The 15,047-nt window shown below is 37.6% G+C and overlaps 5 protein-coding genes across 5 annotated transcripts; all 5 read right to left on the bottom strand.

Annotated features, from left to right (window-relative positions):
* Window positions 1-1,156: 1,156 nt before the first annotated feature.
* On the bottom strand, window positions 1,157-3,625 carry TM35_000043710 (uncharacterized protein; the record flags this gene model as incomplete). Its single annotated transcript, XM_029022565.1, has 1 exon — window positions 1,157-3,625. One exon carries the CDS (start codon window positions 3,623-3,625, stop codon window positions 1,157-1,159), a length of 2,469 nt encoding a protein of 822 aa, XP_028886223.1.
* Window positions 3,626-4,469: 844 nt separating this feature from the next.
* TM35_000043700 (glycerol kinase) lies at window positions 4,470-6,008 on the bottom strand (the record flags this gene model as incomplete). The annotated part of the gene is made up of 1 exon (XM_029022564.1): window positions 4,470-6,008. One exon carries the CDS (start codon window positions 6,006-6,008, stop codon window positions 4,470-4,472), a length of 1,539 nt encoding a protein of 512 aa, XP_028886222.1.
* A 1,033-nt stretch (window positions 6,009-7,041) lies between these two features.
* TM35_000043690 (uncharacterized protein) lies at window positions 7,042-8,367 on the bottom strand (the record flags this gene model as incomplete). Its single annotated transcript, XM_029022563.1, has 1 exon — window positions 7,042-8,367. The coding sequence occupies one exon, from the start codon at window positions 8,365-8,367 to the stop codon at window positions 7,042-7,044; it is 1,326 nt and encodes a 441-aa protein (XP_028886221.1).
* A 2,281-nt stretch (window positions 8,368-10,648) lies between these two features.
* On the bottom strand, window positions 10,649-13,027 carry TM35_000043680 (ATP-dependent RNA helicase; the record flags this gene model as incomplete). Its single annotated transcript, XM_029022562.1, has 1 exon — window positions 10,649-13,027. One exon carries the CDS (start codon window positions 13,025-13,027, stop codon window positions 10,649-10,651), a length of 2,379 nt encoding a protein of 792 aa, XP_028886220.1.
* A 307-nt stretch (window positions 13,028-13,334) lies between these two features.
* On the bottom strand, window positions 13,335-14,771 carry TM35_000043670 (uncharacterized protein; the record flags this gene model as incomplete). The annotated part of the gene is made up of 1 exon (XM_029022561.1): window positions 13,335-14,771. One exon carries the CDS (start codon window positions 14,769-14,771, stop codon window positions 13,335-13,337), a length of 1,437 nt encoding a protein of 478 aa, XP_028886219.1.
* Window positions 14,772-15,047: the final 276 nt, after the last annotated feature.

Here is a 15,047-nt window from a genome sequence, read left to right as displayed (position 1 = left end):
ATATAAATAATGATGTATATATATATATATATATATATATATATATTGATATATGTATGTATACGTAGATCGGCAAAAAAAAGGAAGGGGAAAACAAAGAATAATAATAATAATAATAATAATATTAATAATAAAAATAAATAAATAAATATATTACTAAAGATATAGAGGAACGACAGGTAACACACATCATCATCATCATCATCTCCAATTGCATGAAAGTAGTTTATGCTATACTTTCCCTTCATAAAATACGCACACACACAAAAAAAAAAGATGAGAGAAGTGTAGTAAAACACTTTTTCTTTTTGCTTCAACTGTCTTCTCCTTTCTTTGATAGCTCCCCAGTACACATACAGACATAGATACATATAAACATGGCATTTTAAATCAAACCAACACCCCCCAATCACTGAGAAAGAAGAGGTAATGATGGATATATCTTTTAACATAACCTCATACCTCATAAGGGAGCGTTGAGGAATGAGTATAGTGGTATTTCTACACATATATACAAAAAGGAAAAAAAAAAAAAAAATACATTTTACGAGAAAAAAAAAACCAATAATAACCATTAAGAAGAGGTGATTTTTCCTTTCTTTTTTTTTTTCCTCTTACTAGTAAGATACACAGAGAGAAAGAGAATACAAACCAAAACCCCTCTTCCCCCCCCCNCCCACACCCCCGCTCTCATAAACCCCCTGAATATACTTCCTATATTCGTTTAATCCCTATCACAATGAAATAGAATGAAAATAAACAAGAAAAATAAAATAAACCATAAAACTCTCTTTCTTTCTCTTTTTACCGAATAGATCACCCGGTAAGAAGTTAAAACGTGGCAGATTCTAAAGGTCCCTTCTTTTCAACTCCCCTTCCACCACGTAGTAAATAAGAGTGTAAAGAAGAACAAAAGAAAAAAAAAAAAAATCTTACATACTTTCTAATTTGTTCATACATTATATATATATATATATATTCCCCAAAAATTAACAACGCACTAAAAAAATAAAGGAAAGTATTAAAAACTAAAAAAAAAAAAAAATCCTCCACAACCTTAATTACACCAGATCCATTTACTGATGCATATTCTTTTCACAAACTCCTTATAATAATAACAATAATACAGTCAACCACTTCTGAAAATGAGACATATTCAATTCACATTATCATTCATACGTAAAGTAAAGTACTTAACACAGACAGATATAGGCTCTACAGACACACCATGCCTTTCAAGAACATGATTCTTATACAATTTCATACTTTCCACCATAGTTCTTCCACCATCTTCATATGTAAACCATTTACATTCCATCATTTTATTTGGAAGTGTGGTTTCCATATAAATACCTGTACCACTTGGTAAAACAGATGCCCTAGAATATACTTTACCAGGACCAATACTTCGCCATTCCCAAAGTACACCATCCAGTCGTATTAAATATTTCTTATTATAAACAGGTGTTTCCAAAAAAATACAACATGTTCGTTTCTCTTCATCTACATTCATTACAAGTGTAGACATGACATTCCCAATAAAAGTACGCCACATCACATTTACACCTTGTGCGGCTAGAAAATCAGCTGTATTTCCTGTTCCTCTGGATTCATCTAATATCCAAGTACCATCTGATATAGCTTTCAATTTTGAAATATCTAATCTACTCACTTCACTTTTAAAATCCATATGAGGTGGCGTAGTGAAAGAGATTTCAAGTTTATATGCAGTCATTAGAGCTTCCATACTACTAGGTGGGGACATCACAAGATCTACAGGTTGTACATAAGGTGGAATCCATGATGAACATCGTCTCTCAAGTACACGAGTAAGTTCACAAAACATAAAAGCTCGTAATGTCAACGTTTTAATATCAATGGATGTACTTCCAAAATAACTTAACCATTTACCATGAATCCATTGAAGAGCATTTAAAACTTTTTCTTTTTCTTTTCCATGGTGAAATATATATCCATATGAAGCAAGAAAAGATGTAAACACAACCCAATGAGCATCTGAAAAAGTTTGATTATGAATACTCATTAATGTCTTTACAGTTCCCATAGCAGATGCTACTGGTCCACTTACAATTTCTTCTAAAGATGCTAAAGATTTTACTTCTGGTTTCTCCATTAAAGTAGTGGTGACTTCACGTAAGAGTTCAAACAATCGTGGAATATCATGTAAATTCCCTTTTCCACGACTTTCCATAAAACCATCACCAGTAATATCCTTTATAGTTCCATCTGAAGCGATAATTTTTCCTTTTACTTGTACGGTTCCTAACCAAATACTTGGTTGAGCTGTAAGTGTAATAAATTCTTGATCTGGAAATGTTGCCTCTACTGTTACTTCTAATTTGGAATCTTCAGGAAAAGGTGTATGAATTGTCCATCGTGTGGGAAAGAGCACACCAGTCATATCACTACGGTATTGGGAAGCACTATCTATAGTTACTTCAATACCTTTATGATATGCTTCACTTTTTCCAGTTTTACCGCACTGATAGACTGCATAAGCCTTTAATAATTTCCAATCCATAGGATTTGCAGCGTAGATAAGACTTACAATATCCCTTGTCTCATTATTTAATTGTATGGAACAACGATTCCACTTACATAATAAGGCTTCACTATTATTTTGTTTTTGTTGTTGTTGTTGTTTGGGTAATTTCTTTTCCAAGAAAATAGACTCTTCTACTATTTGAGGTATCGCACAACCAAAGCCATGCTCCATCCAAAGTCTTCCATCTTCCAAATCAGAACTTCTCGCAATTTCCAAATCATCAGAGGCACGTGTGAGATGAATAACACCTTCCACCACTTTACAATGAGGGAGAAAGTATTGAAATACATCATGTCTCCAATCTTCTCCAAGTTCTACTACACCAGCGTTTCCATGTAAAACTGGACGTTGAGTGGGTTGAAATGTAAGTTCTACCGTTGCCTTTACTTCTTCCCGCATTCGTGCATCTCCACTTTCAAAGGTAATCCCTGAAAAAGAAAGTTTATAACTGGGATGAGATGATCTACCGCCTCCTCTTATTTGAGAAAGAAGAACTGATATTTGATTAACATCATAACTCAAGTTCAGTTTCCCCAAATGAACAGATGCTGGTTCTGTCATTACTCTCTCTGGCAATGGCAGTCGATCTTGTTTAAATTGTTCTGCCAATGCCTGAAGAAAGTGACCATTCCCAGTCGAACTCATATTCGCCGCAAGAAATGTAGCGATAAGTGGGGCATTCCGATCGGATTCCACAAACCGATAATATTTTTTCTTCTTATGATCAATAATCACCCAGGCGACGGCCACGGCGTATTTCACCTTCTCACACACCGGCGGCAACTCATCGCCTTCAGTGACGGCAAAGCGAAGAAACGTCACGCAAACACCAAAGCGATCTTCTTCGCCAACTCTGCCGTGAACCCGCCACCACTCCAACGCACAGTTCTCATGCGGGGCATCGTGTTCCACACAGAGTCCAAAGGGACTTTCACCCATATCGATATCATTAGAGAGTGGATCTTTTGGCCATGAGGATCGCATCCGCTCACGAAGAGGTGCGGTCTCTCCTTCTTCATGCTCTGATTTTGTTTTCTTTGCAACTGGCTCATCAGACATATTGATTTGGTTTTATTATTTTCTTTTTTTTTTGTTACTTTTTTTTCTTCTGTTTAATACTTTCTTCAAAAGAAAAAGAAATGAAATAAATAAGAGAGTGAGAATAATAATAATAAAATAAAGAAAAAGGGAGAGCACGAGATTCATCATCTTTTCCACTCAACAGTAACCAAAACGAACAAAACAACAACAAAGAAAGAGAAGTTTATCATACATCACATTAGAGATAACATTAAGGACGAGAAACAATGAATGCATGATTTGGGTATCATTTAAGATACCATTAACATACGAAGAGAGAAAATGAACTACATAGAATGAGTTCCTACAAATTAATGTAGTAAAGATAAAAAAGAACATGAATAATTTCACATGTATTACTCAGTACTTTCTCTCTCATCGATAATATAAATATATATACATATACATTTATATATGTATATATTTATACAATATTTTGATCATATATAAGAAGTGAAGGGTGAAAATATAAATCAAAAAAAAAAAAATCACATATAGTCGTTTTTTTTTTTCCCCTCTCCTGAAAGAGGCCAGAAATAACAAAACAAAAATATATTTATCGACAAATATAAATATAAATAGAATTTCGAAAATAAACTCAACAAATTTTGCTCCATTTAAATATAGTCTACCCAATAATAAAAAAAAAAAAAAAAAAAAACCAATCGTTTTCAAGGTCAAACATACAACACATACACACAGTGGAATCTAGAAGGAGAAAAGCTCCAACAACAACAACAAAAAAAAAAAAAAACCAAGTCAAATAAATTAATAACAAGAATGAAAGAAAAGCAAAAAAAAAAAAAAAAAACACATCCCCCACCTAAAGTTTGGCCCATTTCGCTTTCTGTAATGCTCGTTTCCATTGTTCCTTAATTTCTCGACGAAACTCAGAGGAAACTTTCGGTTTGATGACTTCCCATTTATGTTCCTCCGCCGCCACGGCTTTAACCTCATCCAGTGATTTCCACACACCAGCGGCAAGTCCAGCACACAACGCTGCGCCAAGTGCTGTCGTCTCTGCCATCGCAGGAAGACGTAAATCCACTCCCAACAAACCCGCCTGCATTTCCATTAACAAACGATTACCCGAAAGTCCTCCATCCACGCGCAGCATCTCCACATTTAACTCGGCATCCTGTTTCATTGCCTCTACAACATCCACAACTTGTAAGGCGATAGCTTTCAGAGCTGCGCGAACAATATGGGCGTTTGTCGTTTTTAGTGTCATTCCAAGAATCGTTCCACGTGCGGTGGGATCCCAATAAGGAGCGAGTAAACCAGAAAAGGCCGGTACAAATACAACCCCTTGTGTATCAGGAATACTTCGGGCTATTTTCTCACAATCTGTAATATTTTTAAATAACTTCAAATTATCTTTCATCCATTCAATAGCAGCACCTGCACCCGCAATAGAACCCTCAAGTGCATACGTACACGATCCCTCCTTACCGAGTTGAAAAGCAACTGTAGAAAGAAGACCATGTTGTGAGAAACGTACCTCTTCCCCAACAACCATTAAAAGAAAACATCCAGTACCATAAGTGTTTTTCGCCTCTCCTTGATTAAAACACATATTACCAAACAACGCCCCTTGCTGATCTCCAATACATCCCATAATAGGTGTTTTGTGTCGTAGTGCCGAGGCAAGTCCAGCCTCATCAGAAAGAATATGCGTAAAAAACTCACTATTACTTCGAATCTCTGGAAGAGATTTCATCGGTATTCCAAGTTTCTCACACAGTTCAGAAGACCAACTTCTTGTACGGATATCCATCAAAAAGGTTCGTGACGCATTCGTAACATCCGTGAGAAAACAACTACCACCACTCAACATCCACATTAACCAGGAATCAACAGTACCAAAACATAAACTCCCACGTTTGTTTGCTTCTGCTACATCTGGAACATTATCCAACATCCAACGCATTTTAAATGCAGAGAAATAAGTACTTGCCAAAAGTCCATTCTTTTGAATGGCAAAACGAATATCACCACCGCCAAGTTTTTCTGCAATCTCTTTAGTAACACCATAAGTACGCAAATCATTCCAGACAATAGCATTATAAAGCGGTTTCTTTGTTTCTCGATCCCACGCCACAGTTGTTTCACGTTGATTTGCAATACCAATAGCCTCCAGTTTATCAAAACTTGGATCTTTAGACCGTAACTCAGCCACAGCAGCAACAATACATTTACAACTAACCTTAAAAATCTCCATAGGATCATGTTCTAACCATCCAGGTTGAGGTGTATACTGCGTAATAGGCACTTGATAACGTGCAACAAGACGTTGTCTCTCATCAAATATAATAAAACGAGTACTTGTTGTACCTTGATCAAGTGCACCAATGTACTTCATTATGGCAACAAAGCAATCCCTATTGACACAAAAAAAAAAGAAAAAAAAAAAAAGAAACTCCACAACCCCCCCCAAAAAAACACAAATAAACATTGAAATCAGAGAATAGAAAAAAAAAACACAAAATAAAATTAAGTCAAAAAAAAAAAAACCAAATCTCGCATTATTATACTAACCTGCAACGCGACAAAAAAACGCCATAGCAGGAAGCGAATAATGCTTAGTACGTATTAAACATATACAAAACGCACAGTTTACAACGTGCATGGTGTCACGTCAGAAGCCCTGAAGAGTATCGTATCACTATTATCTTGTCAGTAGCGGAGCAGGGTCAGTGTCATCATATGTGTATTTTATGTATATTGTTGAGATTCATTTTTTGCTTTCAATTTTTTTCCTTTCTTCTTCTTTTTTTAATCCGATAATAAACTATATGGTGCCTGAGAATGATATTGGAGCAATTTGTGAGTCTTTCTCTCTGAGATGTTTCCTACCTGATGTACTGACGAAGAGAGAGTTTAACGCGGAAGAAAAATAAAAACAAAAATAAAACTGCTAATCCCAGAAAAAGAAAACACTTTCTCATTTACTCACATAATAGTTATACTAAGCAAAGGATATGCTCCAGTTAATCACTCTTTTTATTCTCTGAATTTTCATAGTACAACACAAGGATATCGTAGAAAAAAAAGAAGACAAATCCTGCTGGAATACACGTGTAACGAATAAAAAATAAGAGGGTAGTTCTCCTTTTTTCTTTTTTTGCTCTCGTTATTAGCCCGTCAAAAAACAGTTCATATAAGTGCTACTTATCTCTTTTACGCTATGATTTCCAAAAGGAACAAAAAAGTAAATTGGTGAGAAGGAACACTGATAGCAATATAAATAGAAATATAACACTCTGTAACAGTAACAGTACTATTACTCGTCACAATGTGTGAGAATTGGAAAAATAAATGGATAAGATAACAATGCTCTGCAGCTTTCTGTCTGTTTCTTTCTTTCTTTCCTCCATATTTCTGTAAAATAACTTCTAGAGCTTCATCTTTTCAAGAGGAACAGAGAGATCCTTTACGGGTAACTTTCCTCCCTGCTGAAGTTTTCTTTTCGTTAGTGTACCCGCCTGCAGATCTGCTTCCCGTCTCTCCACAAGTCGTGGACTTAGTTTACTACTACCCGTCACCGTCACTCGCTGGCACATTCCAAGATTGGCAAAACGATTGTTCTTCAGTGCCATTAAACACACAGGGTCAGCTCCAGTGTCGTTGTCTTTATACTCAATAAAGGTCCACTTGGCAGTGTCTGGAGAATTCATTGGAATCGTTGCAAGTCCTTTAGCAATAAGTGGTGAGATGAACTGTGCGTCTGGGGTAACCCATGGGGTTGTACTGAGTGTCTCAGATACATCTTTAGCAATATCCACATATTGTTTATTCTTTTCTTCAGAGTTAAACTCACGGACATGAGTACAACGTTTTGGGATAAGGTTTTCATCCATATACTGAATACTGAAACGTGAGGTTGTAACCTTACGTGATGCTACACCATCAGGATCATAAATGAAAAGAAATTCTCGAAAATCTTCAAAACGTCGTTGAGTGGCTCGTCTGTAGTATGCATCTTCCTTCACCATAGCGTTATCTATATCAATAGCCTCCTTTGGGACACGTTCACTGTATTTTTGAAGCATCTCATCATCGACAACCATTGGCATAGTGGGAGGTAAACCCTCATCCATGGCTCGTAGTCGCGCCCGCTTTTCACGAGACATGCGTTGGACCAATAAATATCGATCCACTGCAATGATAAGAACTGCCACAGCAGCACCAAGTATAAAAGCCATTTCATATCCTTCATAAAACCACATAATATCACGTATATATGCATTCTGATATCGTTTTGGATTGGTATATCGATCTCTACGCTCCCGTTCACGTGCATAGGTGTAATCATACTCCCGATCATTCACGTTTTTGTAGTTACGATTTGACCAAAAATTATTATTTTCACTGCTGTTAAAATTCTCTGTATTAAAACTCTCCGACTTCCGCTCACGTTGTGCGGCGCGGATTTGTCGGTAGGCGGCATTTATTTCTCTAAACTTCCCTGGATCCCCTTGCGGCATGTCTGGGTGATAATGACGAGTAAGTTCATGAAATCGCGCCTTCACTTCTTTGAATGGTGTATTCGGCGTCACCCCCAACACATCATAGGGTGAAGCAGGATGTATATGAGTTTGTTTGGTGTAGGCAGACGATGAAGATGAAGATGAAGAAGAGGACGATGAAGAGGAGGAAGACGAAAAAGACGAAGAGGAGGACGCCATAACGCGTAGAATGGTAATACGACGGTAGAACATTTCGTATGATTACAGAAATGTAGAAAGAAAGAAAGAAAGAGAGAGAGACTATACTTCTGCTGATTCGATGCCGAGAGTGGGGAAAAGAATAACAGCAGAGTATACGATAACAAACAGCAAAAAACCAAAGGAAAAAGAAATATATATATATAACACCTAGCCACCCACTATTAAGGAAGAGAGATACGTACCAAGACTTTATTCTTGTAATACCTTAACTCCTTTCCTTTCCTTTCTTCCTTGTAGTGCTGTATCAAAAAAGAAAGAGCAAAGCAAACAAAAAAGGGGGAAAAAAACTAAACACAGAGGTAAGAATCAAAAGGAGGCAAGAATATACTAAAAACAAAACAAATAATAAAAAAAAACTCTTATCAAATGGTATTTCTTTTTTTTTTTCCTTTGCCCCCCAGTGCTGCAGCGGAACTGATAAGAGCATTACACTTGTGAGGGCTCTCACTCATTTTTTTTTTTGTTTTCATTATGAGTTTAGTTTTCGTCGATCTTTTTTTTTTTTCTTTTCTTTTTTTTTTTCTATTGCATTTCATCATTTCCATCGCTTCGGCTGCATCCTTTCCGCCTCACTTTCTTTCTTTTTTTTTTTCGCTCCCTCCTTTACTCTTGTTATCTTTTTTTTTCTCTTTATTGGTTCTCCCCCTTGATTTCATTTAACAGAGAATCAAAGAATCAATCTCTTGGAAGTTGTATATCAAAAAAAAAAAAGAAAACAGATCCTGGTGACAACTGGAGCCCACATTCAGGCACGTGAGTGCACCCATCGACGCCAAATGAGAAAAACAGGACACACAAACTTGCCCTTTTTTTTTGTTTAATTTCTTTCTTCTTTTTTTTTTTCATCACTTTTTCTTTTTTTTGTTTGTTTGTTTCTTATTTTACTCTTCATTACTTGGTTCTTTTTCTTTGACTTCTTTAACGAGTTCGGCCACAGTGACAGCGACAGTAATGTAAGAAGATGGAGTAAATAATAATAATAATAATAACAATAATAATAATAATAATAATAATAATAATAATAATAATAATAGTAATAATAATAAACACCAAGACAACGAAAAGGAAGGTAGTGATAGTGGTGGTGGTGATAGTAATAATAGTGGCGGTGGTAGTGGTATTGATGGCAATGTGGGGGGTGGAGAAACAGCCAACAATCACTCTCTCTCTCTCTCTCTCTCTCTCACTTTCTTTGTTTCTTTCTTTTATTCCATCATAACCAGTAAGAAGAGGGAAATTCTGTAAACGAAAGAAAGAACAACAAAAAGAAAGAAAAGAAAAGAACAACAACAATACCAAGACAAATTACCACTGTAAAGAAAAGATAGAAACAGAAAAATAAAAAAAATGTTAAAAAGAGACTATGACGATGGTGTATGTGAATGTGCACGTGAGTAGGCATCTGTATTCCCCCACCAAAATAAAAAATACTCTCGTTACACCACTAATATATACTCACTAAGTCATATTCCCTGTACTATTACTATTATTATTATCATTATTATTATTACTATCACCTTTTCATCTTCACGTTTTTTTTTTTTTTTTTCAGCACACACACTCTGGTTACAAGAATTCATACATATACCCCCCCCCATCCATATCCGTACACTTGTAAAGAGAATTACAACGTATAATGTTACTAGGAAATATATGAAAATCATAACCAAAATAAGAAGGGAATGAGAGCCCATCGCCCCCCCTCTCCCGTCCCCACTACAACACCAGAACAAAAGAAAAGAAAGAAAGAAAAAAAAAAAAAAAACCATCAAGGTTTCTTTTTGTAACTTTTTTCTTCGCATTTCTGTCTCTCTTCACCAGATATTTAGCACATATGACATAACATACGAGAATAATAATAAAAAATCCATCTTTCTCTTCTTTTCTTTCTTCTTCTTATCGTGCCGCATTTTCTTTTTTTTTTTTACTTCACTTGTCTATTCTGTGCCTCTTCCTCTCTGTTTTCGCCTTTTTTTTTCTTCTTATTCTTTCAGTTTAGTTTCCTTTTTTTTTCTATTTATTTATTTTTTGTTTGTTTGAAAAAAGCAAAAATAAAAAAAAAAGAGAAGTAAAGGACAAAAAAAAAGAGAAAAAAAAAATCCAAAAGCAAAGACATACTCTTTTGTTTTAACTAGTAAACAGTCCAACAATCTTCTATACACACTGGTTCTGTGCACGCGACGTAGCCTCATCTCGTCTAGCCCCTGTAATTATCGAGTATGCACAGCAGAGCCCCTGCCTTTCCATGGCTGTACCGAGCACATGAATTCCATTAAAAGCCTCCATCATCCACACCGCTGTATCCCTGTTGGCGCCCAGTTCCACGTGCACGGCCACGTGAAGGCACCGACTCGCCCCAAGTGGAGTTCTGCAGAATTGGAGCCGCACGGGTGTTGCTGCTGCTTTCTCCAAAACCACCACCTCCTCTCCTGCCGCCGCGTGTACGGTTCATGCCTAGGAAGCGGTCACCCTCAACGATTTCTCGTTCCTCCTCAAGCCAGACAGGAATATCCTGTTCGTGCTCCTTCAAATAGTTAAAAAGTTCAAGAGCAAGGTTGCGGTTATTCTTGTTGTAAAAGGAGGTAGCCACACCCTTGTTACCTGCACGACCAGTACGACCAATACGGTGGGTGTAATCATCCATCTCTTTAGGTAAATCATACTGAATAACATGCGCAACATTAGGGATATCAAGACCACGTGAAGCGACATCTGTGGCTACCAGAATAGGTGTAATTCCTTCTTTAAAATCACGTAGTGCACGTTCACGGTCAAACTGTTTACGGTCACCATGAATAGTAGCACTTGGAATACCTTCACTTTTTAATGCGTAATGTAAATCTTCAGCAGCACGTTTTGTCTCAACAAAAATAAGGACAAGATCTGTTTGTTTTTGTTGGTAAATGATTTCAAACAACTTATCTGTCTTTTCTGTTTCTTGAACACGTTCAATCCTTTGAGTAATATTCTTCGTTGTTGACCCAACACGACCAACTGTAAGAAGATAGTATTGCTGTCGGAGGTAACGCTTGGCGAGGTTCAAAATACGTTGAGGAAAGGTAGCGCTGAACATCAGTGTTTGTCGAGAATTGGTTTGTGGCATATCTGTATACCTTGATGCAACAAGGTATTCAATTTGCTCTTCAAAACCCATTTCCAGCATACGATCGGCCTCATCCAATACAAGGAATTTTACACGACTGAAGGAAACAATACTGCGATCAAAAATATCCTTTAGACGACCAGGGCATGCGACAAGAATGTCATTCTCAAATCGTGTTGGATATGGTGTTCCACCATACACCACATCATAGAAGATATCTGTACGGTATGTTAGCTTACGAACTTCATCATAAATTTGTAACGCCAATTCACGTGTGGGAGCCATAATAACAGCAATAGGGTAACTAACGCGGTTACGCGCGGGTGACACACCGTGTTTAAGGATATAATGAACAACAGGGACGAGGAATGCGGCTGTCTTTCCAGAACCTGTCTGAGCACATGCCATTAGATCATCACCATTGAGACAGACTGGGATGCCATATCGTTGCACTGGGGTAGGCTTTTTATACCCACATTTTGCAATATTTAAGGCCAAAGCAGGTTCAACGTAAAGATCTTCAAAACTCTCCACAGGTTCTACATCACGTGGAACAATATCAACAGGAATATTCGCATAATTATCCAAGGAAACACCCTTCTGCTGATGATGATGTTCAAAAAGTTGTTCAATTTCTTTTTCATCATGACAGTTCTTGCGCAAATGAGGTGCACGTTGTGTGCGATTAGGGTTAGTAGAAATATGATCTTCCTTCACTGGTGCCTCTTCTTGTTCTTCTTCTGGTTGTTGTTGTTGCTGTTGCTGTTGTTGTTGTTGCTCTTGTTCTTGTTGTTGCTGCTGTAGTTGATGCTGCTCGTTTTGTCTCATATCATCACTTTCCCTGGTATAACCTCCCCTACCACGTGGTTGGCGATCACGTCCCCTTCCTCGTGGTCTGTCATAGGAATCCACGTCAAAACGTCCACGCTGTGTTGGCTTTTGTTCTTCTGAGTAAGGTTGAGCGGCTTGGGATTCCGTATTATCCGTATGTTCTTGTTGTTGTTGATTCCTTCCTTCGGATTCACGGTCACCATCATAGAAGCGTCCACGACCACCACGTCCACGCCTGGGGTATCCTTCACCACCCTCTTCTCCTTCTCCTCCACGGCGCCAGTTGGACCACTCCCTGTCCCGGTTATTATTATTATTATTGTTATTATCGTAGTGTCTGGGTCCATATCCACCGCGGCCTCGCGAGCCCCCGCCTCCGCCGCTGTAACCGCCCTCCTCATCATTTCCACCACGGCGCCAGTTCGACCACTGCCTGTCGCGGTTGTTGTTGTTATTATCGTAGTGCCTGGGCCCTTGACCGCCTGGGCGATACCCGCCGCGGCCCCGCGGAGCCCCCCCGCCGCTCACCTCCTCGCCGGGGTCGCGGCGCCAGTCGCCGTCCCGCTCGTAGTGGCTGCGGCCCCGTCCACCCCGTCGGCGGCCGCCCCTCCACGCGCCCCCACCACAGTTCAGCGCTTCGCCGTGTTCATCGTTGTTGAATTCACGAGCCGGACTGTCACTGGTGGTGCCGTTCTTTCCTGTTTGAGACAAACTCATATAAAAAAAAAAAGAGTCTCTCTTCCCTTATTCTAACGGATGCTAAATAACTATAATGGAAACATATACATATATATACGAGAGAATTAGAGAGCAAGCAAATAAAAAAAAAAAAAAAAAATAAATGAGCAATTAAAGGTTATCCTTCATAAAACAAACAAATGCCAAGAAAAAAAAAAAACGTCCCTTCTGTTCCCCCACTACCCCAATTCTTTCTTAGGGATTCTTCATTTTGATATTATTCCTAATAATACCCGAAACTTATTTATTTATTTTTTTTTTTTTTACAGGAAAACTGTTACAACTATCACACAATTGAAAAGGTTCCATGACGCCCTCGCATTTCATACCGAAGAGGTTGGATCAAACAAATACTTGCCACAGCACTAGCCAAACTAAAACTATAAAACAACGTAGACCAAGAGCTTGAGCTTAATACAACTGTAAAAATACCTTGAAAGATTGATCCAGCTGATCCCATACCACCCACAACGCCAGATATAGCTCCTGATTGTCCTGTTAATTTGGCATGCTCAAGGAAATCAAGGAGGAAGGAACCTGACATTAGTGCATCAATCGCAAAGGAAAAGAATCCAACAACTGAGACAGCCACAGCACATAATGCTACACTTTCTACAAATATATGAGAAAATGCACCAAAACACCAAGTACCAATAATCATACCCAAAGTAAAAAGTAAAATAACTCGTGTTCGACCTTTCCCATGAAATAACCAATCCGAACAAAATCCAGACGCTATAGTACCAATAACTCCACCAATATCAAAAAAAGATGACACATATCCAGCAGACTCTGTAGTATATTTTAGCTCTTCTACTGCAAAATATGGAAGCCAAAACATAAAGCCATATCGTACAAGTTTATGTAGGAAATAAGACATACAAATACCCTTAACCCCAGGAATAAAAACAATTTGCCAAAAAGTAAGAGATGAATCATAATCATTGATACTAGTAGAAATCCCTTTACTTGAGGGGCTATCATTATACATACGTTGTATAGGTTCTGAGTCTGTTAAAGCAGATGAACACATGGGAGAACATATTTCACCATCCTTATTTAGACGAAGGGATCCAATTTCCTGTAAATATCCAGCTGTTATATTGTTTTCTTCAACTTGCTGTACAGAAGGTAATCTAACCATATTAGGGTGTTGAATAAGAGAAAAAAATATTAAAACAGCCACTCCCATCAATACTATTGCCTCAATACTAACAGCTAAACGCCATGAAAATCCTTTTCCGATAAGAAATGCTGGTAAAACATTTCCAACTACACCACCTACTGCCATGTTTGTTGACCACCAACCCATTACTCTTCCACGTTCCTGTGGAAAAATCCAATAATTTAAAATTGATAAACAAGTAGCCCATCCAGCTGCTTGTGCGAACCCATTTAATGCCCATGCGAGAGAAAAAAAAAGTAATGATGAGGAAAAAGCCAATAATAATGAAGACACAGAAGAAAAAAGAATACCATACAAAAGTATTTCTTTATTTCCCAAATATTTTTTGATGTATCCATACCCTAATTGTCCAACTGTGTATGTAAGCATAAAGACTGTGTCTACAATAGAAGTTTGAGCCGCAGTGAGTCCGGTATCACGCTGAATATCGGCTCGAGCCACACTAAAGGGTCGACGGCCCATTGTGTACGTGGCATAGGTAATCCACAGCACTAAAAAAACACGGAGAAAACGAATACTTGTATACCCTTTAATCATTTCAAATGAAAATAATAATAATAAAAAGAATAGATTTGCAGTAAATGGTAAATACCACTTATACAACACCCCTTTTTCTTTCTCTTATTCTATTTCTTTCCTTAATAAATAAACTATTTTCTCTTGTACTCTTTCCTAAAATATTAAAACAGTTAAAAAAGAAAGAAAAAACAAAAAAAAAACATAAAATCATCCTCGAATAATTCCCATCACTTCTCCTACGATGTGAACTCTGGGGAAGAAGAAAAAAAAAAAAAAAAAAAAAAAAAAAAAAAA

This window comes from Trypanosoma theileri, assembly GCF_002087225.1.
Source record: "Trypanosoma theileri isolate Edinburgh chromosome Unknown TM35_Tth_4_V1, whole genome shotgun sequence".
Taxonomy (NCBI): Eukaryota; Euglenozoa; class Kinetoplastea; order Trypanosomatida; family Trypanosomatidae; genus Trypanosoma; species Trypanosoma theileri.
The sequence above is the reverse complement of the archived record's forward strand: the minus strand, read 5'-3'. Positions and strand labels throughout refer to the sequence as shown.